General features: G+C 32.0%; 2 protein-coding genes across 2 annotated transcripts; both read right to left on the bottom strand.

Annotated features, from left to right (window-relative positions):
• Window positions 1-465: 465 nt before the first annotated feature.
• On the bottom strand, window positions 466-1,824 carry LOC105802045 (2-oxoglutarate-dependent dioxygenase DAO). Its single transcript, XM_012633458.2, has 3 exons — window positions 1,346-1,824; window positions 890-1,205; window positions 466-810 (listed from the first exon to the last, which is right to left on the bottom strand). The coding sequence occupies exons 1-3, from the start codon at window positions 1,678-1,680 to the stop codon at window positions 568-570; spliced, it is 894 nt and encodes a 297-aa protein (XP_012488912.1). The 5' UTR covers window positions 1,681-1,824; the 3' UTR covers window positions 466-567.
• A 1,685-nt stretch (window positions 1,825-3,509) lies between these two features.
• Window positions 3,510-7,922, bottom strand: LOC105802040 (probable U3 small nucleolar RNA-associated protein 7). Its single transcript, XM_012633445.2, has 7 exons — window positions 7,721-7,922; window positions 7,545-7,634; window positions 7,292-7,424; window positions 6,987-7,105; window positions 5,782-5,849; window positions 5,391-5,439; window positions 3,510-4,923 (listed from the first exon to the last, which is right to left on the bottom strand). Exons 1-7 carry the CDS (start codon window positions 7,802-7,804, stop codon window positions 3,898-3,900), a joined length of 1,569 nt encoding a protein of 522 aa, XP_012488899.1. The 5' UTR covers window positions 7,805-7,922; the 3' UTR covers window positions 3,510-3,897.
• Between the last annotated feature and the right edge of the window lie 17,568 nt (window positions 7,923-25,490).

Here is a 25,490-nt window from a genome sequence, read left to right on the forward strand (position 1 = left end):
TTTGTCCCTTCTACTCAAAAAATGAACAATTAATACTTATACATTAGATCAAAAAGTAAATTGATTATTCTAAGAAATTTATCCATTTCTACAACTAAAAATTGGTCATCGTATGTCAGCATGAGGTATACATGACATACGACAAGTCACTATCTGGTTATTTAATCAGTCACGTCAGTTTTTAACAATACAAATAAATAAAATTTTAACAAAAAAGACTAATTTACTTTTTAATCTAATATACGTGGACTAATTTACCCATTTTTTTTATTAGGAGCAAAATACAAAGTCATGATACTTTTACCTCTTGCCACATCTTAGAGATTTTAAGGCCAATCTGAAAATTTTAGGGCCAATTTCTCCACAAAAATGCAGATCCGGAGGTTCAGGCAACCCCTTTTGCAATGGAATATACAGTCATTATATGTTGGAAATGAGTATGGATTATTTTTACTTTTTACTTCATTTCTAGGGAAATTTAAATTCATGCTTTATTCATCAAACAAAGGGCAGAAATGGAGGACTTTCATTACATTGCAATATGCTTTACACAATCTTTCTTTAAGATCAGGTACGTACAAGTGCAAGAGCCTCACCAGCTTGCAATTCCGTCGACAGCCGCAGCTTCCTGTACTCCTCGTACGTGAACGAGTTGTAAAGCCGCGGATGGTCCGAATCCACCAGCTCCGGTGGCGGATCCACTGCTTCCTCTTTCGGTCCCAAGAGGAACGTGGCGATCGACACTCTAGTTTTCGCCTCCTTGCATTGCACTCTATGCTTCACCGTGTGTAACCTTCCATTGCTCCATACCTGAATCAGAATCAACAAGAAGATTACGACACGAGAATACACGAACTGCCACATCTAAAGAAAGGGATTATTAGCTCACCGTGGCCATATCCCCAAGATTGACAAGGAGGCTGCCAGGCAAGGGATCAACAGCTACAAATTCACCAGATTTGTCCATCACTTCAAGTCCACCAACATTCTCATCGTCTTGAAGTATTGTTAAGAAGCCAGAATCAGTGTGTAATTGAACCCCAGCCGAGCCTACAGATTGAGGGGTGAAATGGTACTTATTTATCCTAAATTGGCAAGGCCATTCCTTGCAGTAATCACCCTTCAATCCCATACTCTCTGCTATTTTTCCACCTATATCCATGATTACCTCATGAATTGCTTTAGCATACTTCGCTACTGTGTCTCTGGGTCAAAATAAATCAAACCGAAATTCATTTGAACATGTCGAATCATATGAACTTCAAATTGGGTATTCAAAATCTAAAATCGAACAAGAACAATCCCATGAAGACAAAATCAAAAAGGGGGGGTGGGTGGGGCAGACCTTTGTGAAGGAGAGGCATCCAACTGAGAGCAGAAGGTATGAACAGCTTGGGAGGAGGCCATATCATAGAGACCCAAAGCTTCATAAAGAGGGTTTTTAGGACTGGGAGCCCAGTAACCACTGCCGGCAATGACATCGACGTTGTTTTGCTTGATTTGGATGGGGAGGTCAAGCAATGATCTCACAACTTGCTTCATTTCCTGCATCAATTCAAAAGGGATGTTGTGGTTGACTACCCTGAAACAACCCCATTCTTCAGATGATCGCCTTAGTTTCTCATACTGTGCTGGAAAATCTGAAAGATCAATGGTTGGAATACTCTGGGTTTTATCCATTTTTTTTTTCACTCACTTTCCTCTGCTTATTTCAATTCTTCATATGGGAACTGATAATAGCTTTTATATATTATAAGGGTATTAAGTAATGAATTCTTCACATGGCAGCTTATAATAAATTTTATGTAAGGGTATTAAGTATTGTTGAGCCTTGGTTAATGCTGAAAGTGGGGGATTGAGCTAGCAGCAAGGGGACAGCTTTTAGCTTCTTCTTCCGACAAAGTGAGGCAATTTACCAAGAAAAAACAAGGAAATCCACGACATAGTGTTTGGATTGAAAGCAATGGCAAATTGGCAATGGTGTACAAAGATGGAGATGAGTCCAAAAAGAAGAAAGAAAATAATAATAATAATAATAATAATAATAATAATAATAATAATGGGCGTAAGTGCATGATCCAAAAATCAATCATGTTTTTTACGTTTCCGTTTTCTGGTAAGATAATTAGCCAAAACAATACGCAACTCAAAGATAAGAGTGAGTGTTTCAACAAAAGCCGTGTTTACCGGTATATTTGAAAGAAAAAAAAAATCAGACATTTCAATTAAGTGCCAGCCAGCAAACTGTTCCTTTTAGGAAATCAAATTTAAACATATAAATTTTTTATACAATATTTAAAATTATTTATTACTCATCTAAAACTTTTAGATAGGAGAATAATATATTTTAGTACACTTGAACTCGTGTTCTTTTGCATGAACAATAATATCGATATCAACTAAATAAAGTTTAGCACTAATTTAGCAATACTTTTCAAAAATAATTTTGAATTAAAAAAACACTTTTGACTAAAAGCTAAAACTTCTATTTTTGGTCAAAAAAGTATTTTCCAAAACATTTTTTTATCTCAGTAGAATTTTTAAAAAACTCAAAACCATCTTATTAAACAGTGCTTTTACTTAAAAGTACATTTTGTTCCAAATGTGTTTTCGAGAAGTAATACTAAACTGACTCTTAGTTTAACATTACTTCTCAAAAGTACTTTGGGTCAAAAGTGTTTTTAGAACCATAAACAATACTAAACAGACAACTTTTAAAGTCGACAGTGGTTTTGAAAAGTATTTTTAAACTCAAAAGCAGAAACATTTTTTAAAAAAAAATTTTACTTTTGGAAAAAGCATTTTTAAGAATAAAAATAATTTTAACCCTTATAAATATTTTATATAATATTTATCTTGAGTATATAATTATTTTACTATTAAAATTTATTTTAAATATATAATATTATATATTTAAATTTTATGGATTATATTTTAAATATTAAAATATAATTTATATATTCAAATTAAATTTTATAAATAATTAATATTAATTGCTTAAAAATATTTAAAATTTATATTTCATATATTAAAATATTAATAAATTATAATAAATTATTTCTTATATTCTTACTAAAATATCATATATTAACTAATTTGAACATATTTATTAGTTTATAACACCATGTCTAAAATAGACATTTTATTTTTAAAATACTTTTGAGTAGTTACCAAAATCACTTTTTCACAACACTTTTAAAAACTCTTCTAAAAACAATGTTAAACTAACTCTAAGCCTCAATAGATGACATATAATTTTTTATAAAAATCTAATAATTCAAATTAATAGGCGATCGAATTAATCAAACTATCAATTTTTAATCTAATCAATTTATCTAATTTAATTAAATAAATTATTAAAAAATTATAAAAAATAATAATTGATTCAGCCAATTTAACCTGTTCATACCCATTCATAAATCATTCTGTTCAACCCTAATTCCAAATTATAGCCCGATCAGTCCGATGTTCTAAAAAGAGTGCCCTAACCTCGAAGCACTCGGGGAGACTTTAATATTGAACCACCCAAACTCTATTTCAAACTATAATACTGAAACATAACTCAAATCCACAGCAAGAATGATATAAATACAATCTCAACTCAAAATACCATGAAAAAAGTAAGAACAAATACCCTAAGCCAATTCTCAACACGAGATTTAAAAACCAGTTTTCTGGCATTCATTCTACAAAATACAAGTTCCATGCTAAAACACAACAAAATTAAGCAAATTCTAGCTTCCTTTTCTGTATGTATAGAACAGTGAGAATACACTTCAATGGTGCCTACCTCTACCTGGCTCCAATGCATCTTTAGGTCAGATGAGCACAAAATTGTGGGAAAGACGAAAACAGGTTGATCTTCTAGAATGGCTAATGCAATCGTATCAAAGATAATTAAGGTGCTTTCTGACGAACAAACCGCTGTAAACTTTTCGGCATTTCAATTTCCGGATTGGTTTTCTGCTTCTTTCTAGACGTTTCATGTTCCTGTATTTGTTGTTCCAAGAGCGGTTTCTTGGCTCTTTCAATCATCTCTTGTCTCTTCTTTGCTCTCTTACTCGGCTTGTTCCTTCCCTTTGTTTTCTTTTTAAAGTCGGTATTCTTTGCAGTTTCAATGGCAGCTTCCATTTCAGCTTCTATCTCCTTCTTTGTTGGCTTCTCTTTCTTTTGTGGTGCTCTCACTGTACCAACCTTGGTTGGGTCCAACATTATTGTTTCGGGTGGAAGCTTGTCAAGCAGAGAGTGCACTTCCTTCTCTCGCCTCTGTTTAGATGTTTCGAATGGGTTTGCCACCCAAGAATCAAAGTTGGGTTCCCCAGATCCTGGAATAAGAATACTAGACCAACCCATGGAGTGTCCTATCCCCAAAACATCTTCATACGGTCGAAACAAAACTTTCCCTACCTGGTAACCTTTAGCCATAGAATGAGTCATATAACTATTATAATTCTGAGATCCAGAAAAATCAGCTAAAACTTTTATAAATGATCCAGTTCCGGCAGCAAGCAAGCCTTTCTGACTGAAATTCAAGGTCTTTGCGTGACCTGGCATTGTTTGAATAACCTCAAACTTCCTCAAGTCCCAAATCTTGATTTTATTTTCTTTCCCGGATGTAGCCATGAGATGGCCATTTGGATGGAATGCCAATGACGAGACAGGTCCAGGATGGCATAGCATCTTTACAAGTGGGACAGAACTGGTAGGCTTCCACATGGTTACTGTACCACTAGAATGACCCAATGCAACAACTCCATTAAATGGATTGACCTGCATAACATCAGTGCGGCCTAAACCAGTCCGGAAATTGCCTACCATCTCACCCATTGTAACATCCTGATAATGAAGCTGCCCAAATTTGTTTATTGATGCCAAGAGGAAGTGGTTTTTCAGAAACTGGAGTCTTAGTACTGCACCGTGTTCCTGAAAAAAATCTTTGAACTCAGTTTGCTTAATGCATCAACAGTAAACTTCACAACCAAGAAAGAATGAATTGCTAACAATGAATTCAAACCCCGAAGGTGTAAACTATGCTAATAGCTAAAGGATTGCGGTAGCTTATTCAAAGAATCATGATCTGATTTAATGAGCCCATGAATCATCTAAACTGCAGAATAAACAGCTAGGCCTAATAATTATCTAAACCACAGAATAAACAGTAGCCTCATACTTCATAAGCTTGGGCATGCAACAGAGAAACAGAAAAGGATAAAATGGGCTAAAGAGAAGAAATTTTTATGTTTCTAGGAGAACAGTGTAACAAAGAAAAATATAAAAAAATAGATGAAATAGAGTAGCAATTTAACTAGTTTCTAGAAGATGATACATGACTTAATACCATGCACATAGCAGCTAATTAAGTAGCACTGTTCATAGAAAGGTACACTGACCTTTAAACAATGGAGCTCAGTTCCATCACGATTATAAATATAAGGGTACCTGCAATAATAAGAACCTTAGCTGCATTACTCCAATAAAGCTCTGAAGGGCTCTCATTAGCAGCATATATTTTTCATACTGATGACATAATAATAGAAATATGACAACATTAAGAGATGGAACATAAATTTTAAAAGGTATAACTGATGAAGATAAATGATTTGCTTCCATAAGACAGTGTTACATCCAACAGACAGCAGGCCAATGTCCAGGCACATGCACCACTAATCATAGAGATCATGAGATGCACACTCGATGCAGATGCAAACACAAGGTTTGTTCTTTGTTTTTTGGTTTTTTGTGACAAAATGAAAATTTCACTGCAAATACGAGAAGGCTTACTTTTTCTGAGCAACAGCAAAAAAGAGTTCATTATGCAAGTACACTACATCCCGTACTGTTTCTTTAACCTGAACAAAAAGAACAAGCAATTATATGTAAATCAAATTAATGCTTTCGTGATGGACAGAAAAATATTATCACTTCTGTCAAATCCATGCCATACAATTAATTTTTGAGTAAGAGATCAACATTAAGCATTAACTATAATCTCAAATACAAGAATAAAGTATAAATTGCAAATAACCATTTCAATTATGATTGATTATATACTCCCACCTAATTATATGATAATGTTAGCTAATAAAATAATATTAGCAATAACATCCCAGGAAAGAATCCTGCAGCAGTAAATCAAGTTTATTGATCACTTATAACACATTGAAAGCATGTGACCGATGTTCTACTATCCTCCAACTTGCAGAATTCTTGGGCACCTTGGGATGCTACCTGACTGAGGACTTAGACTAACAAAAAGTAATGACAAGACAGATGCACATTCAAATATGACAAAATTAGCCTCTATCCTTTTGATTTTATTTGTCTATAAAATATTCAATCATGAATGAACAACAAAACCACAGTTATTAATGTTCACTATGACTACTATCTTAGGTCCTTATAACAAAACTACAGCTGGATATTCAGATTCTCATAACGAGATGATGCCACAGATATAGCATGGCTGCCAAATATAAGAGCAAGAGAATGAACCAATAGACCTTGCACTAGAAAAGAAGACACTCAGATTCAAATGAAATTATTAGCTGTAGGTTTTAATGAGATTAAGTTCAGTCTAATAAATTTTAGATTCCTCCAACAGAGATCTATTTGAAATTTTGATCCATACTATCATTTTCTTAAACTAAATATTGCTAACAATGCCTTATGCAAATGGGTGGAATGAGAAACAAAACATGTATCACAAGCATTTGCCTTGTAAAATGAATTGTAAGAAAAGTTGCTCCACACGACACCCATCTTCAAGAACAGACATTAAATTGAAACCACAAAACAACCCCGTATTTTAAACACTACGGTAAAACTCAACACCAAGCTGATTTAGGTCAAAGCATGGGTGAATTTTCTTATAAATAACATTAAAATTGGGAACTTTCGAAATGCAAAATCAGACAATATCACTAAATGCACAAGAAACAGCATCCCCTTCAACTACAAAATTTGATTTTTGCTGGAGCAGTGCATACCTGAATCTCCTTAATTAGGTTTAATGTCTTCATATCAACAATAGCCAGATGGCCCTTACGTCCAGCGGCTGCCATATACCGACCATTTGAGGTGAAATCTAGAGTGTAAGGACCAAGTTCTGCACATGTAGACAGAATCTAAATGAGTACATTAAAACCAAATAGAACTTAAATCAAGTTATAATCAACATCTAATTTGCTGACTGATTGCTTATTTTATCTCGTAATCTATCATATAAACCTTAGTCTAAACCACTAAAACCTTGTCTATAAAACGAATTATGAACATTAGGGAAAGTAGGCACCTGGTAAAACAATATCATACTGGTTCTTTGAGCTTGAGATGTCAATCTCACGAGCAATGGATTCTTGCTTGATCCTCCATGTCTTCTCAATACCCTCTGCCTCCAAATAACCACCCTCACTTGGCAAAAGCCACTAAAAAACCAAAAAAAAAGAAGAAGCAAATTTAATATTCAGAAAAATTAAAATACACAACGACAATTAAATTAAGAAATAAAAAAGAATCCATTGCTCAAAAGGGAAGCTCAAACTCACTTTCTCAATCTTGGCAGCAGTTTTCGCAGATTTTCCATACAAATCTTCTCTTACAGCAAGCTGGCCCTTTAGTTTCTTGTCCTTTAATCCCTGCAGAAAATAAACGAAAACAATTAACAAAGAAAAAATTCACAAAAATAAGTAAAATCCTATAAACAAGCACAAACATTGATTACCTCCAAATTTGCAGCTTCTCCTCTAAGATACTTCTTCACTTTTTCGTCCATCTCATCATCGTTATTCTCCTTTTTAGCACCCATTATGAAGAAAAATAATCCCAATGACAACCTGACTGTTGCAGAGTGTCGGTCGGCAGAAGCAGCGGCTGAGGATAGCTGGAAAAGAAGAGGAAGTCGGCAGAGGCAAATATAAGGGTAAGGGTATTTTATTTAATTTTAAATAGTTATGTGGGTTGGGCTTTTGTAAATGGTTAGTTATAGAATTTGGATACAAGTTTATTATTTATTGGGTTTAGGGTTGAAATTAAAGTTTATACAATGTAGGTTTAATTCTACTATTGACTTTAGGTCAAAATTTGTCGTGGATTTTAATATTTAAATTCATTTGGTTAAAGTTATAGATTTAATTCCTCAGCTCATTCTTAATTTCTATACTTTCGAATCGGGTAAACTATATTGCAGGTTACTCAACTATGCTTATATGTTTTTCTGGTCATCTAACTTTTAAAATTTTTCAAATAATCATTCAACTAACTGAGTCTGTTATTTTTGGCCCTTTTCTATTAAGTGTCATTGAGTACTTGACAAAATGGTGAGGTGAAGTCCAAAAATTGATATGATAACAAATTAAAGGGCATATATTTAGCTAATATATTCTACTTTTTTTTTTGATGAATTACAAGAGGATAACAGCAATGTAACTAGTGCAACTCAAACCCAAACTACATCTAGAACAGTGAACATCTTAACCATCAGACCAATCTACGTGGATCAAAATATATGCTTTCTCATATATTTATGTATACTATCTCCATGTCTAGAATATATATATATATATGAAGTTAGTAGTAATAAAAGTTTACATTAAAGGATAGTAAGTACTTGCCAATACAAGTCTTACTTTATTTATTTAATGTTTATATTAATGCATTTCCCATTCTTAGTAGAGATTTTCCTATTATAAACATTTTGATTTTCTCATGGAAAAGGAAAAATCTTCAAAAGAGAGACAAATCACCGAATTTAGACCAAAAAAAAAAAAAAAAAAGAAGAAGAAGTAATAATTTGTTCATATTACATTCCTTTACATAATTGATTTTTTTAAACACTGTTTTATTTCACATGTAGGGTCAATCTTCTTTTAAGAGACTTGCTTTTAAATTCTTCATTGACCCAATTGGTCCCTACAAGGAAAAGCTTGAAAAATATTTGAAGGAGAAACACAATAATTCTTTGAATATTAAATGTTTAATGTAATAGAATTGTTTTCTTTTATTGAATTTTATGGATATGTTAAATATATAATTTTGTATATGTATGTTGTTTAAACAATTATTACTAATTACATATTACTTTCTAGCCAAAATATGTATATATATATATATTAAGAATTAGGATCAATTTGAGATAATTTGTAATGTTGAAGCTTAACTTTTTTAATTACGTCTAAATTGACATAATATGTAAAAATTAAAGGGCTAAATTTGTTATTATACTAATTTTTGGACTGCCACCTCACCCTTCCGTCAAATACTTGACGAAACTTGATGAAAATGGACCAAAAACAACAAACTCGATAAGTTGGGTGACCATTTTGAAAGTTTTAAAAGTTGAGTGATAAAAAAGGACATCTAAGCATAGTTGAGTGAACTATAGTATAGTTTACCCTTTTAAATTTGAAATTTTAATCTTGACAAAAATGACGATCATTAAATTCATTATTTATCTTTTTTTTAGAGCAATATGTGAAAATAACAAACTAACATGACATTACACATGTGATGATATATTTGTAATATAAGATTTTGAAAATAACAAAACTTAGTGTAACACCCTAACTTGTCTCCGTCGCCAAATTAGGGTTACGAAGTATTACAGTACAATTAGAAACAATTAACTTCAATCATATACATTTAATCAAATTTAATAGTAAAATTCAAATATGCATTTTAATTAAAATAATGATACACTTACGAGCCATAAATCGAGCCTACGGGCCTTAAAAACAGTTCGGGATCATTCGGGGATAATTTTGAAACAGAACATAATATTTTTGGGAAAATTGAAAAAAAAATTTGGAAATAGAGGTCAAATGACCGTGTGACATAGCCCAGGCCCTGTGGTTTAAAAAACATGGTCGTGTGGCCGTGTGCATGTGACAGTCCGTGCCCCAGGCCCGTGTGCTCTTTAAATAACCCTTAATGTAAGCCATTTCAACACCATTTCTTGCACACCAAACCAAACTATTTCAAAACACTTTCACTCATTAAAAACACAATCAAACATACCTAAAATATGCTAAAATCAATCAACCTATATGTCTAACCAATATGCAATCACTTGGCACCACAATTCATATACCAAATCAATTTAATCTCAATGCTAAAAGACAAACCTTAAACATACATCACACATACTATTTGACCATTTCATTCACATCCCAATTCTACCATAAGTCACCTACTTCAAAAGGGCATGAATAATGACCAAAGACACATATTTGCATAGACATTTGCAAGCCAAAATCAAGGACATATATATACAAATAAGCTAGGCATAAGCTCTAACCATACCATATTAACAAAATAGTATAAAAACTACTATTACATGCCATTTATAACCATCAACATAATAACCAAAATCTACCAAAGTGAGAGACGGATAGTGTATATGTTCTCCAACTAGGTTCTAACTGATCGAACTTTATGATGATCTACAGGAAAAGAAAAAAACTAACGTAAGAAAATAGTGCTTATTAAGCTCGTATAAATCTTAAACATAAACTTATCAAATAGGCTCAATTTATGAAATTCATACATAATTCCTTTGACATGCTTAAGAGATTATCCATTTCCTATTACAACACCAACCTCACAAGTTAGTAAGTTGAATAATGAAACATCAAACATCCATCCATTTTAAGGAACATATACTGGGAGCATATCCATATACATAACCTTCATCACATCTCTAATATGTAACATTCATACCTTCAAAGCTCTTATGTCAACACTTTCCATTCCATCTATTATAATTTCATAACATTTTATATAATTAAGTTAATTCATTTAAGCCTTTATTACCCATTGAACCAATGAAACAATGTCGGATACACGGAAACCATGTTCACACAAAGAGTGCCTATATCTGTAACTGTAAACGTATCTGTAATGCTCACACAAGCTGTGAAATGGGCTTGCTCACACGAGTTGTGGGTTGGGAAGTTAAGCTACATGATGCTGCTTACACGAGCTGTGAAGAATCTACAACAAATGTAGGACCTCAACCATCGGTAGGACATCTAAGACAAGCATTCGAAACCGTATAACCCCTAATGACATGTCATTTCGATCCTAGGTATTCACAAGATTCAAACGAGACACATTACATCCTTTGGTTCCTTTTTTTGATATAACATTTCATATACATATTCATGAAATTTACATTTTCCACAATTCGTTAATTGATCACCATAACCATTTAATCTCATTAAGCATATAACACATAATAATCATTTAAGATATAACTAACATAATTATTCATCAACATTTTTAAAAAAATTTACAAATAATGAATTAATCATTATACGAACTTACCTCGACCAAAACAATTATAAAATTGAAGCCGACAACTAGTCAAATGCTCTAGCTTTTCCACGACTTAAATCTGATTGGTCCGTTTCTTGATCTAAATAATAGTTTTCATTCAATTAATAATTCAAATAACATGAAATACAGAGATTCATATTTTTTACCCTTAATCGTCATTTTACACTTTTACCCTATTTTTTTTTCTTTTTATTCAATTTAGTCCCTAAACCCAAAACTATCCAAAATTCCACAATTAACCCTCAACACTCTAAACTGATTTTACCAACACCTTAAAACAGTCCATAAAGACATAAAATTACAAAATTATCATGCTAAAATTTAATTTTTTTCACATTAGTCCCTAAACTCAAAATTAACAAAATTTCCTTTACAAAATAGTCCTAATAAAAAACCAAGCTTATAAATTTATCATCAAATTTCAAAAACATCATCGACTCATCAATGGCACAATCCAAAACATGTGATAGTTTTACAGGTTAGTCCCCGATTTAGCTAGATTAAGCTACAGCGATCGCAAAAACATAAAAATTATTAAAAACGAGCTTGAAAATCACTTACATGCATGAACTCTAGCTAAACCGAAGCTTCAAAGTCTTCAATTGTGTTTTTCTTTTCTATTTTCGTGGTTGGAGGCTAGAGAAGATGATAGTTTGTTTATTATTATTATTATTTTACTTATGCTTATTTTTGACTTAATTATTATATTACCCTTAATGATTTCATTCAACTAACAAATTTCCTAACCCTTAACTGTCCATTTGTATTACCAAAGGTATATTTTCCTTTTAAATCCATTCACTTATAACAACTAAACGACTTAATCCATAAAATTCCATAGTGATTAACTTTTACACCTTTTACAATTTAGTCTTTTTCTTTAATTAAATATTCAAATGTTAAAATTTTTGGACAAAATTTTAATACACCTATATAATCACTCCATAAATATTTAATAAAAATCTTTATGGGCTCGGTTTACAGAAATGAGGTCTCAATACCTCATTTTCTAAAATTACTTAACTTTAGGGACATACCACTTAAACCTAATTATTCGTTCAGTTAACAAAAATCATTAAATCAAATTTCAACGTAATTCTATACTTGACTTGTAAATATTAAATAATAATATTTACGGACTCATTCATCAGATTTATGGCCCCGGAATCACCTTTTCCAACACCACTGAAAAATAGGTTGTTACACTTAATAAATTTAACAGTAATTGTTTTGGTTAGGATTGAAATTTCCATGTTCAAAAAGCATAGGAAATGAAAATAATCAAATTATAGTATAAGGACTAATTTTTCAACTTAAACATAATATAAAAACTAATAGCAAGAATTTAATATATAATATATTTTCATCAATTAAAATCATTTAGCATGATATATATACATTTATATTACTAGGATTAGAGGCCCATGTTTTATAATTATTATTATTTTTAATTAATCATTGACAAAATAATTTTAAAATTAAAATTAATTAAATATTATAAAATAAATTTCTTAAGATATTGATTGGCTTTGAACTTGACAAATTTTCATACATTGGTCCCTAAAGTTTTTGGATGCATAAATCCATAAAGTTGCCAATTATTACACAATAGTGACAAAATGAACAAATAAGATAATGAAATGTAAAAAAATTAAATAATAAATTTTATATGTAAATATTTTTAATTTTAAAACCATTCAAAGAAAGGGAAAAAGGTTTGGACCTACTCTTTTATATTACTAAATAGTAATTAATAATAATACTTGTGAATTTGTTTTAAAATTTAAGTTAAAAAGAAAAAATAGCTTCAATTGAATCCACGTTCTTTTATCTCAACTAAAATCTTAATCTAATGAAAAAAAACTATTTTTAAAGTGAAAATCAGTCTTAAATTGCTTCAAAGCTTAAAAAATAGAATGGACTATTAGCATAAGAATGTGAAGTAGAAGTCAAATATTGAATAGTTTGTTAAAAGTTAACTAAGTCTATTGTAACTAAGTTTGTTTTTACCATTTCTTAGTTAGTAAGATGGTTAAAATTGTTGTACAAGGTTGTAAATATTGTCACCTGATTATTAATGAAAGCGACTTTTGGTGAGTCACTAGCATTACCAATAATTATTTTCTTCAAAACTTTTCCTTTTTCTTTACTAATTTTCTTTAATTTCTCTTTAAGCAAATGTTATGTTTTTTTTGCATATTCAAGATTTTAAGATGGCATCAGAGCTAAAGTTCTCTTAATTCTATTATCGCGACAAATCGATTTCATGTTTGTAATTGCTACTTAGATTAAAGTCGGTCTAAATTATAAGGAGTTTTTATCAATGGTTATGGCAGAAAATCCGAGTATTACAAGTGAAACTCGTACTTCAACAAATGGCCAATCAGATGAGCAAGAAGGGTGTAACATCCTCGAAAACTCCTTGGTCATAATAATATTATGTTGAACAATTACGAGTGAAATTTTTCAGAATAAATAAAATGTGATTTATAAGTGTTAGTGGAGAAGTAATAAGAGACTGAAGAAAATTTAAAAAAACTGATGTATTGAGAAATATTAATCCAAGCTATAGACTAAATTGTAAGGTTTTACAAAGCACTGCAGTCAAAGTGAGAAATTTAAAGTAGAAAAGATTAAATTAAATTAGTGGTGAAATGTGTAAGGACATGGAAAGTGATTTTACCAAGAGCTAATGGATAATGATGATGGATAGATTTTTATGAATAAGTTATAATATTTTATTTTATATTTTGTTATTATTGGTATTATTATATTTGATTATAATTAATATTATAATAATGATATTTTAAAGGAAAGATGGAGAAGATTCTTCATCATCATCTTCTTCACTTCACGTTACAAGCATTTAGGGCGAAAGAAACTTTTCTTTCTTTTACAATCTAGTCCCCCATTATCATTAAAAGCTCTTCCAAGCTTGAAATCATCAAATGTTCATAAAAACCTTAGCTAAATCAAGTTACCCACAACTTAGCAAGCTTAGTTTTCAAGTTGGAAGAGGAGAGTACATGTTTGAAAAGAGAGAAAATCTAGATAATGTGAGAAACCAAGGTTTTAATGTAAGATCTTCATGATTTAGTAATAGCTTCATGTCTACTTTGATTATTTGAGCATGAAAGTATTGTGGATTAAGAATATTGATATCCCATATTTTATGATATTGATATGAAATGAAAAGAAAGACAAGGAAGAAGCTACAAGGTGTTTAGACAAGGGAAGCCAAATAGATAAAGCTTGAAAAAAGTATAATTTAGCCAAATTTGTAAGTACTTTAGAATTCTTCTTGCTTAATTAGGTTTTAAAATTTTATGCTAATGTAAGTGCTAATGTCATGAATTTAAGTACTTGTATCTTGATAAATATGTGAATAATTCAAAAAGTGGTAAATGATTGTGGTTATTGTTGATGTGATTAATTGTGTAGAGAAAATGACTAAATTGTGAAACATTGAAAAGTTACGTGTAACTATGAAATTATGAAACTTGAGTGTGCTTGTGATGAATATTGATTTTATAATAATATTTAAGCCCTTGTAGACAAGATTTGAACTTGGATATAGATGGCATGTCATTAGGAATTACTTGGCGCACTCGTGAATTTAGCACTTTGGTGATCGTGTTCTAACATTATTAGTGTTCGTGATAATTTGGCACTTACATGCTCTTGTGCTTTGTGATTACATTCCATATATCCTTCTTGTTCACTCGAGTCGATAAGGAGCAATGTGAGTGGTATATAAAAGTTAAGTGAATGATGAAAGTATGGTAAGTGAAAACGTGTTAACTACCCTTGTTGTTACTATGTAATTTATCTTTGGTTCAATCATTTTAATCATGTTAATGATAGTTATTAGTGTTCGTGATAATTTGGCATTTACATGCTCTTGTGCTCTGTGATTACATTCCATATATCCTTCTTATTCACTCGATTCTACAAGGGGTAGCGTGAGTGGTGTATAAAAGATAAGTGAATGATGAAAGTATGGTAAGTGAAAATGTGTTAACTACCCTTGTTGTTACTATGTACTTTATCTTTGGTTCAATCATTGCAATCATGTTAATGATAGTTATTAGTGTTCGTGATAATTTGGCATTTACATGCTCTTGTGCTCTGTGATTACATTCCATATATCCTTCTTATTCACTTGATTCTACAAAGGGCAACATGAGTGGTGTATAAAAGATAAGTGAATGATGAAAGTATGGTAAGAGAAAATGTGTTAACTACAGTTGTTGTTACTATGTACTTTATCTTGGTTCAATCATTGTAATCATGTTAATAATAGTTATTTATTTATTCATAGAATTAGCTAATTGAATTCAAAGGTAAGACATGAATTCTTGAGTATTTACTAAGATTTCTCAAACTTAACACGTTGTTTTGAACACGTAGGTAAAGATCATTTTGAAGACATCTTTTAAAGTGGCCATCCTCATTCTCATCTCATCATCAAGTAAGGATTAAAGTGTATGGAACTTAAATTTTTGGTAATAGAGTGGCATGTACATAGGGTTAGAACCATAAGAATTTTTATTATAAAGTAACTAAGTGGTTCCAAAACTATGACATGCATACCTAATATCATTTTCTATCTTGGGGATAATCTTCTTTAGATAGATATACACGTGTTATATAAAGTTTTTGAATGATTATTTGACATATTTTGATTCCTATTAGAATTTTTATGGAAAGATTGATGATAGTTTAAACTTTTTTTAGATGTTTCAAACATGTTTTTGGTAATCTATCCTCAATGTCACAGCATCATAAATTAGTATCGTGACATTGATCATGTTTACCTTGTTTTGACCTGAATATGTCCCGAATGGTCCTTGTTTGCAACCAAAATTTAATGAAAGCCTAGAAATGACTTGAATAACTTCAAAAGAGTCTAATTATGTTAAAATAAAGTTTTAAAATTGATGTTCGAGTTGAGTAGACTTAGTCTCCAAATGTAACATCCCTTGCTCGTGATGTATCGATTTATTTTGGGTAAGGTGTATTACAAAAGGTTGTATATTTCCTAATTGAATCTTTAAATAATATACCTTTCTCTACAAAAGGATAAATATGAATGATAATATAATTTTCCAACATATTTATATTTTGCACTAAGTTGATAAATTAAGTCAAGTTAACTTATGTGATATATATAGTCAAATTTAGATCTTTTACATTAACTAACAAAGTTATATATGCTCATATTTTGCATTTAAGTTTGTTTTCTAGCCATCTTATATGGATAAAACAAAATGAAGGTTTTAAATACTTTATGATAAAAAAATAAAGAAGAATTGAAGATTAAACATAACTTTTGTTTAGTAATTAGTTAAGTGTTGTTTATTCATATGAAAGTTTAAAGTGAAGAAAAATAATATGAAAGTGAATAAACTTATTACATTATAGTAGTCATTACTAATCATTAACATGAGTAAGAACCAATCATACATGCATTTGTAATAAAAGTAAAAAAAAAGAATAAATCAATTTAAATGATGATAAAAGAACCAATGAAAAAAATATTTATTGCTTGTATCCAACAAATCAAAGAAAATAAAATTTTATGCCAAATATTATAATCTTCAAAGCAATATATGATATAAAATTATAATTTCATAAAAATACATAAAAATACAAACATTTGATATTTGCTAAATGTTTAAACTTTTAAAAACTTTTATAATTTTTCATACCTATCCCTATTAAGCTAATATTTTGACAATAATACACTATTAATTTTAAGATTTAAAGAGCAAGTTTACCACGGATCATAGATGAATATTGGAATTTACCATTATATTTTATTCCAATTGATGTTTGTCATTATATTTTTAGAATATTGATAAATTTATATGTAACACCCCTAACCCAGCCTAGACGTTATGGTCGAATCCGGGAGTGTTACGAAGAAAGATTTTGAAATCGATGATACTTCGATAAAACTATGTTTAGTTATTTGATAAAACGTCCAGGTATTATAAAACATATTCATTTATACATATACATTACTGAAACCGTTATAAGTTGTTCTTTAAAGTTAACCATTTATTTCGCAGCGAAAGTTTGGAAATCATTTAAGACAAAACCAAGCTCATGTTTCTAAAAACCATTTATTTGCGTAATGTTTTTGTCATTGTTGCGGCAAAGAAAGCAAAACAAAATCTAAATCCAAAAGTTAAAACCATACAATCCAGAGAGTCCCAAAAATAAAAAACTCTCAAGAAAACCAGATTTTTAAAATAAACCATTATTACTAAATAAAAACATATCTTGATAGAGTGGTCACTCCTGAGCCTCTGTCGCACTGACCTGCCTAAGTCTGTGGATTACCTGAATAGAACAGACAAACAAATGTGAGTTTTTGCAAACTCAATTTGTCACCCAATAGAAATTGTCATGCAACTTATACAGAATTTCATATACCGTCAGATATAGATTCAGACCTAAGTCCATAACAGAAGTAGATATCAGAATCAGATGACAAAACAGACATACAGAATTCTACCCCCATCCTCTACACACCATTTCTGTCTATACCATCACACCATGTGGGGTTAAAAACACCCACCCATCCCTACACACTATATAGTGTCAATGTGACACATAACAGAATAATATGTAGCCAAGCTACCAGATAATATACGAAAGGTCGCCGTATAGATCACTTCCCCCACATATGCATATCCTAGCCCAAACATAGATACATAATACATATGCCAAAAATAACAGAATAAACATGCTTAACATGCTCGTATATAGATAAATACATACTTAATAGTACAGTCAGGCATATATATCAGTTTCCTACTCAATTCAGACTATCAGAGCATCAGATCACATAGCAACAGAAACTTATACGCAATCGAAGGGTCTCGATTTTCTTGAAGAACACCTAGAAAATGGTATATCGAGTTATTCTCGTACACCAATACAAATTAATGTATAAATCAAAACTACCTCAAAAGCATAACGAACCCCTTACCTACATAGCAACATGAAGGAATCAGAACTCTAAAGTATTACGATTTGAAAGGGACATTTCGACAAAAATCAAAAAAAGAAAACGAAAGTTGTAAGTGGGAAGAACATTAAAAAAAGCCAGAAAAGGAAAAATTTGGGAAAAGAGAAAAACTAAAATTAAAATTAAGAAAATTTGATACATATCCCTAATTTTTCTCCCACTCCCCACTAACCCACTAACTCTGATTACTATCCCTAATTAAAAAGGTGTCATCAGAAATGAAATTCTGAATGTCTTTGACATCAACTAAATGATCAACCTTACTGTAATAACTAGAGCTTTCACTACAATCATGAATGTTTTTATCTGTATCATTTCTAGTCAGGTCTTCGTTTACAATAGTATTTTTAACAGGACCAAGGCGGTTATCCATTAATTTACTTAGCCCACATCTATATTCTAATTCTCCCTTAGATAAGATCAAATTGAACCATGATTTTTCCATAGAGCTTTCTTGCCTCTATTTCCATGAAAGTACAGTAGATGAATAGTCATTCGATGAAAAATCAATTGAATATTTTATTTCCTATCAGAATACACATACTAGATACAATCACTAGGGTTATTAACGAACAATGAGTGAATATTGAAAGAAATGATTCTCTTTTGTAAGAACTTGGAGTAGCAGTTCATTATATATGATAGAGCTCTTTTTTCTTTTGAATTAGAAATATCAATTTTCAATTAGAAATAGTGATTTCCCCATGTTGTGTAAAATCCACACTAAAAAAAATGGAAAAAAAATAAAATTTTCTCCTATCAAAAACCTTTTTCGTAAAATCTTGTCTACTAATACAATACAATAAGTTTCTATTCCAACACAGAGCAACCACCTCAGAATTTTAGTTCCTCCAGACCTCTATCAGACATCCGAAGTAAAAATTATCACCTATGCTCACACACAAGGATTCGAACACAGGACCTCCAACACATTAACTCATTACCACTCGAACTAGCAAGTTTATTCTAGTATGAGTTTACCAACAATTTTCCATAAACCCACCTAACAGGTATGAGGTTAAGACCAAAAATAACAAAATTTACAAATATGAGACTTAAACCCAAGACCTTAAACATACACTTAGAACGCTTAACCACTGAACCAGATACACATTATGTCAAGCTTTACAAAAAACAGAAATAAGTTATTTAGGGCGTTATATTATCATTCAACTTTTATGTAATTGAATTTTGCCACTAAACTTTAAATTTTATTAAATTCAACCATAAGCTAACTTTTAATTAAAATTTATCACTCGATATTGATATTGATGAATTAACATTAAAATGTTCTTTGAATATTATCTTTTAACAATTAACAATAACCTAATTTATAAAATATTAAAATTAAAAAATTACTTAGAAATTGTAATTAGTGAAAGAAAGACTTGAAAACTAAATATATATAAAAGGAAAAAAGTTTATTTTTATAAATTAATTGGTTGTTAATTTTAATATAATTAATTATTATTAACTATTAAAATAAAATATTAAAAATATTTTAACTTTTTTTCAGCAAAATTCAATTAAAACCAACTTTTAGTTGTCAAATATCAATTAGAATGGGGTATAGTAACAAATTACAATTTCACCTAAAATTTGCACATTAACCCAATTTTAATGACTAAATGATTATAATACCCTATTAATTCTAATAGCTCTCAAGAGCTAGTTTTATATTATATATAGATATTTTAAAGAATTAATAAATTTGATTATGTTTTGGTCTTGATTGGTGACATGATGTATTGTGAACTATTCTAGAAGTGCCGGTTGTTTTTATTTTTTATTTAGGCCTTTAGGCTGATTTTAATTTTAATTACGGAAATAGGCCAGTTTTGAGGAGAGAGAAGGTGAAAGCGCATATAGTTGGGTGTACTTTATTGCCATCTATCAGAAAGCGCGCTTAGCTGGACGTGTTTTCCCTCAACGGTAATTTCAACGGCTTTTTGATCGTTGTCGCGCCAAATGGTAAAAAAAATTAAAAACCATAACAGTAATTTTTTTAACCTTATAAATACCCCCTAAATTTTATTTTTTTTCATTCACATCCTTCTCTCAAACTCTTACAACTCTATCAAGCTTTTTATTCAAAATTTATTTATATTTTCATTTAAAAATTATTTTTTTAATTATATCGTATTTTATTCATTCGGATCAGTTTCTTGGGAATGGAAGCCTCTCTAATTCGTTTTGACGATAACCATATTTCCGTTGCCCAATTAGCAATGGTAATTTGTTATTTTTAAATTTCATTATTTTTAATTATGTTAATTTATTTTTTTGATAAATCTAAATAATTTTTTTATGTTGTAAATAGGCAAACGATTGTGTGCTGAAGGTGTTCATACATAATACATAGGAGCCTCGAATCCCTAAAATTAGTGGGTACTTGTAATAGGCTAGATTCTTGCATGTGTCTCGCATGCAAGGGGGCTTCAAACTCGATCCCACATTAATTAGTGCATTGGTGGAAAGATGGAGGCCCGAAACACACACTTTCCACCTCCTGTGTGGCATGTGTACAATCACACTCAAGGACATAGTGTTACAGCTTGGTCTGCCGGTGGATGGGCCAGTCATCACGGGATCAACGATGATTTGAGGAAAAGTGGACCTTTGCACGGCAATGCTGGGGAAGGTCCCGAACAGGTTTGAAGGTGGCCAGATATCGACCAATTGGTTTGAGAACAATTTCAATAAGCTTCCCAATGACGCAATGGAGGTAATACAATAGTACGCTTGAGCATTCATTATAAGGTTAATTGATGGCATTTTAATGCCCAAAAAACCTAGAAATTTGGTGCACATAAGGTGGCCTCTACATCTAATGGACTTTAGTGAATGCGTAAAATTAAGTTGGGGATTTACTGTGTTGTCGACATTATACCAAGAGCTTTGTCGGGCAACGCAACTAGATAAGATATCGATCGGTGGTTGCTTTTTGCTGCTGCAGTCGTGGGCCTAGTGGTGTATACCGTTTCTATGTCATAAAGTCACTGACCTATACATGTTCCCGTTGGTGACGAGGTAAACATAATTTATTAATAAATACATAGTTTGTGTAGTAAATGTTTTTATTTATTATATGTGTCGCCTAATATATCGCTTATACAGGTGGAACCATAGGTTGAGTTACTTCAAACTGCCCGATGAGTTGGAAGATGTTAGGTTGCTATTAGATCAACGCTTCAAAATTGAGGTTAATTTCCTATCTTTGTCGAACCTATATTAATTACACAATGATTCATTAAAAAAAACCAGTACGTAATGATATCCATGTACCAACCCCGGGATCATATCTTGCATCGTGCCAAAAGTTTTGAACAACCGAGAGTGTGGGACTCGAATGTGCCATTGATAGTGTACGCGATTGTGGAAATACACAAATTGGACCGGGTTCTATGGTAGTTCGAGTATACACAATAAATTCCACTGCCAGCGCGAGACATGAAGGAACTACACAAGGTGGACATACGAGGGAAGAACAATGAAGACTGGGCGAAGAAGCACAGTGAGCATATCTAAGCTTGGGATCGTAGGATGGAATCCATACCTGCCCGTGAACCATTTTTCTCGGCGAACACGGTGACAGCTAATGATTACTTGACATGGTTCAAAGTTGTTGGCAAGCCATATTTGCTACCATCGGAGGCGAGGAGTAGGCAAATTCGGCTGAAGAAGCAACGTCGATGCCACAACAACGTAGAAGGGGATGCGGTCACATGACGGGTTTGTCATTGACTGCGGCAAAAGATGTGCCACCTTTGGCTATGTAATATCCAGGTTAGTTCCCTCAACTTATTCCTCTTAAATTCACTATCCCCATGTATTTTTCACAAGCACCATCACACTACAGACCATTGGCACATGTGGTCGGTTCATCTATTCTAACAGGTTCATATTTTGAGGGATTGACATCCCTCGCATACTACGCCCCCTACCGATGATGATGTCGAACCCTATATCAAGATAGATGCTAATATATGCATCACCACCGATGATGATACCGATTCAGACGCCCATGCATCAACCGATGTTGATGCTGGTATCGATGTCCAGGTCGATATCGATGTACCCGAGATTTGGGGCACCTTATGGTTACATGCCTATAGTGACCCAAACACCGCACACATAACTGTTTTACTGAGGTGGCTCATTGTTGCAACCATCAGACGTGGGAGTGGCAGATACACAATGGGTGGTGAGGATGATGCAACAATCGATCACGGAGGAAGATGATGACGCTGTCGATCCTGAAAATATAGTTGCCTAGAGGCCATGCGAGGTTCATATTCAAGCGATGATGACGAGAAGGAGGAAGTCTATGATCCCACACTTTCAGATACATCTCCAGATACCCCTCTAGAGGCATCTCTGGTTACACCTCCTGTTGAACCTCTGATTGTACGCTCGGTTCCACGAAAGAATCCTGCACGCAACCGTTTTCCATTACCTTGCGGCACAGTTTCTCCCCGACGATGAGTGCGATGTATTTTTAGGTTATAAATATTATGATGTGAAAAATGTCATAAATAAAAATCAGTTTATTTTTGCAAAACAATCCTCTTAGGTGTTGTATATTATTAATTATCATAATTACTATAAAGTCTCTATTTGAACAATACCTTTGTCTATTCATGAGTTATACGTAAGTTAACAATAAATAAGAATTTGAACCAAGTGAAAACTTGAAGCACGGTAATGGATATGAAATTTCATTGAAAGTAATGTTCTCGACGCTGGGGCCTCAATGTATCCCTGTACAGAGAACATGTTATCTTCATATGCCCTAGGTTTCTATAATACCTACATAATTTTTGTTGATCGTGCCTTTTTTGAATATCAATATTGTTCCTTATCCAGGTAGAATTCGGATGACCTTTCGGGACGCAATTGAGAACTCTTGAAAATAGTTATATTTCATGCCTCTAGACCTAGCTAATCGTTTGTAATTGGTACATTTAGTTTCGTTTTAGGAAATTTTATTGGTATTTCTATCACTGTATTAGGAGCTTGGACTCTGTTTAAATATTAGGTACTTTTAATTGCATGTGGAGGGGTTGTGTTTGGTGGTTTAGCAGGTGCAAGATGTGGAGAAAGAAATAAATGAGTGAAGGTTTGTCGGGGCAAAAGGTAAGACAGTTTGCCAACATGATTGCCATGGCAATTTCAGGAAGATGACCGAGTCAACATTCAACACTTACCAAATATAGCCCAACTTTACTAGTACCGGAAAAAACTACCTAAAAAAGAGGAGAAGATATTGTGGGCTGTTGGAGTTACCCTAGGAGGAAAAGCTTATAAAAAGCCAAAGGAGGAAACCCTAAAAGGTGTAGAGATCCAGATGCAACAATAGAGGGTAGAAGATGAGTAGAGACGAAAAGAGGAAACCGAAGGCAGTCCCTCTCAGCCACCATAGGACACTGTGCTGTTGGATTGTGGATTGACTTGGCAACAACCATCTTTCTAAGTTCTTCCATTATTTCTTAATCTATTCTTCTGTGAATTTATTTGATCGAAATGATGTTAGGTGTTACTTTGAACTTGAATTTTAATTACCAACCTATGAGATAAATCTCATAGGGTTGGGATTACATGATGAAACTTTTATTTTCATTAATGGTTGAAGCATATATTTGATTTGATCTAGTGTTTCATTCAATTATTTTTATTTCCTAATTGTATGCATACATTCTCTAGACATAGATGAGTGTGCAATATGTCCATAAACTGAATCTAATTCTGAAAAGGTTAGATTAGTTGGACTGGAATTGAATGATACAAGCGAGTATTTGATCGAATACTTGCAGTAGACTCTGGACATAGAGCAATGATTGTATAGAATGAAGACAAAATAGTGTAAGGTATTGTGCTAAGGCCTATAGACACAAGCCATGTGACTTGAGATCTAGCTCTCGAAAGAAGCATGTCACTTTAGGTCTCTTTTGAGTAGTAGATTGAGTACGATTTTGTGGAGGTGATACTGAAAGTAAAGGTAGATTCTTAGTAATCCCAACCTTACAAACCAACATCATAGAGCCTTAATCTTATGCCTTAGTATCTTTGCCATAGAATTCTTAGTTATTTATTTATTCGCTCACAAATTATTTATGTAATTATTCCCGTATTTGCCATTACATTTTTACTCTTGCTTTCCCTTAGCATTTTTAAGTATTAGTTACTATACATTCTACACATATCTTTACTACTTTAATTTACCACTGCTTACTTAACTTGGTTTTGCCATAACATTAATCATAATTCATATAATAACTTGACCACTTTTATGCCTAATTCAGTCCTTATGGAGACTATTTCACTTATCACTTTACTACTTGATTTGACGTGTATACTTGCACAATTTACATGCCATTTCACGTGCGACAAGTTTTTGGTACCATTACTAGGGATTAGTAATTTGGTGAAATTTGATTTTGTTATCTTACTTAATTTCATCAGTTTTATTTAACTTAGTTTAATTTAATTTCTATAGGTTTACCATCAGTTCATGAGAAGAGGCATTCCTGTTAACAAAGAGTATCCTTTTGACCCAAAGATCGAAAAAAATTTACGAAGAAGGCAGAAAGAACTGCGACAAATGGCTAGGAATGGAAATGATCTTGATTTCATTGATAATCCGAATGCTCAAGATATTAATCCTTCTGTTCATAGGGTTATACCTGGTCTGAATGATAATTTGAATGGTTAAGACGCTAATCCTCATGTTTGTAGGGTGATAGACAACCGGGACAAAACAATCTAATAGTATGTTGTGCCAATTTTAGAAGACTTGAATCTAGGGATAGTCAAACCACAAATACAGGCTCAGAAGTTTAAGCTGAAACCGATAATGTTTCAGATGTTACAAACAATAGGATAGTTTAATGGATTACCCATTAAAAACCCAAGACTCCATTTAATATTTTTTCTAGAGGTTTGTGACTCGTTTAGAAAATAGGGTGTTCTTGAAGACGCTTTGTGGCTTAAACTGTTCTCATATTCTTTAAGAGATCGTGTAAGAGTGTGGCTAAATGATTTATTTTCAAGAATAGTGACATCATGGAATGATCTTTTCCAGAGATTTTTACTACAGTATAATCCCCTAAATATGAATTCC

This window comes from Gossypium raimondii, chromosome 7 (genome assembly GCF_025698545.1).
Source record: "Gossypium raimondii isolate GPD5lz chromosome 7, ASM2569854v1, whole genome shotgun sequence".
NCBI lineage: Eukaryota > Viridiplantae > Streptophyta > Magnoliopsida > Malvales > Malvaceae > Gossypium > Gossypium raimondii.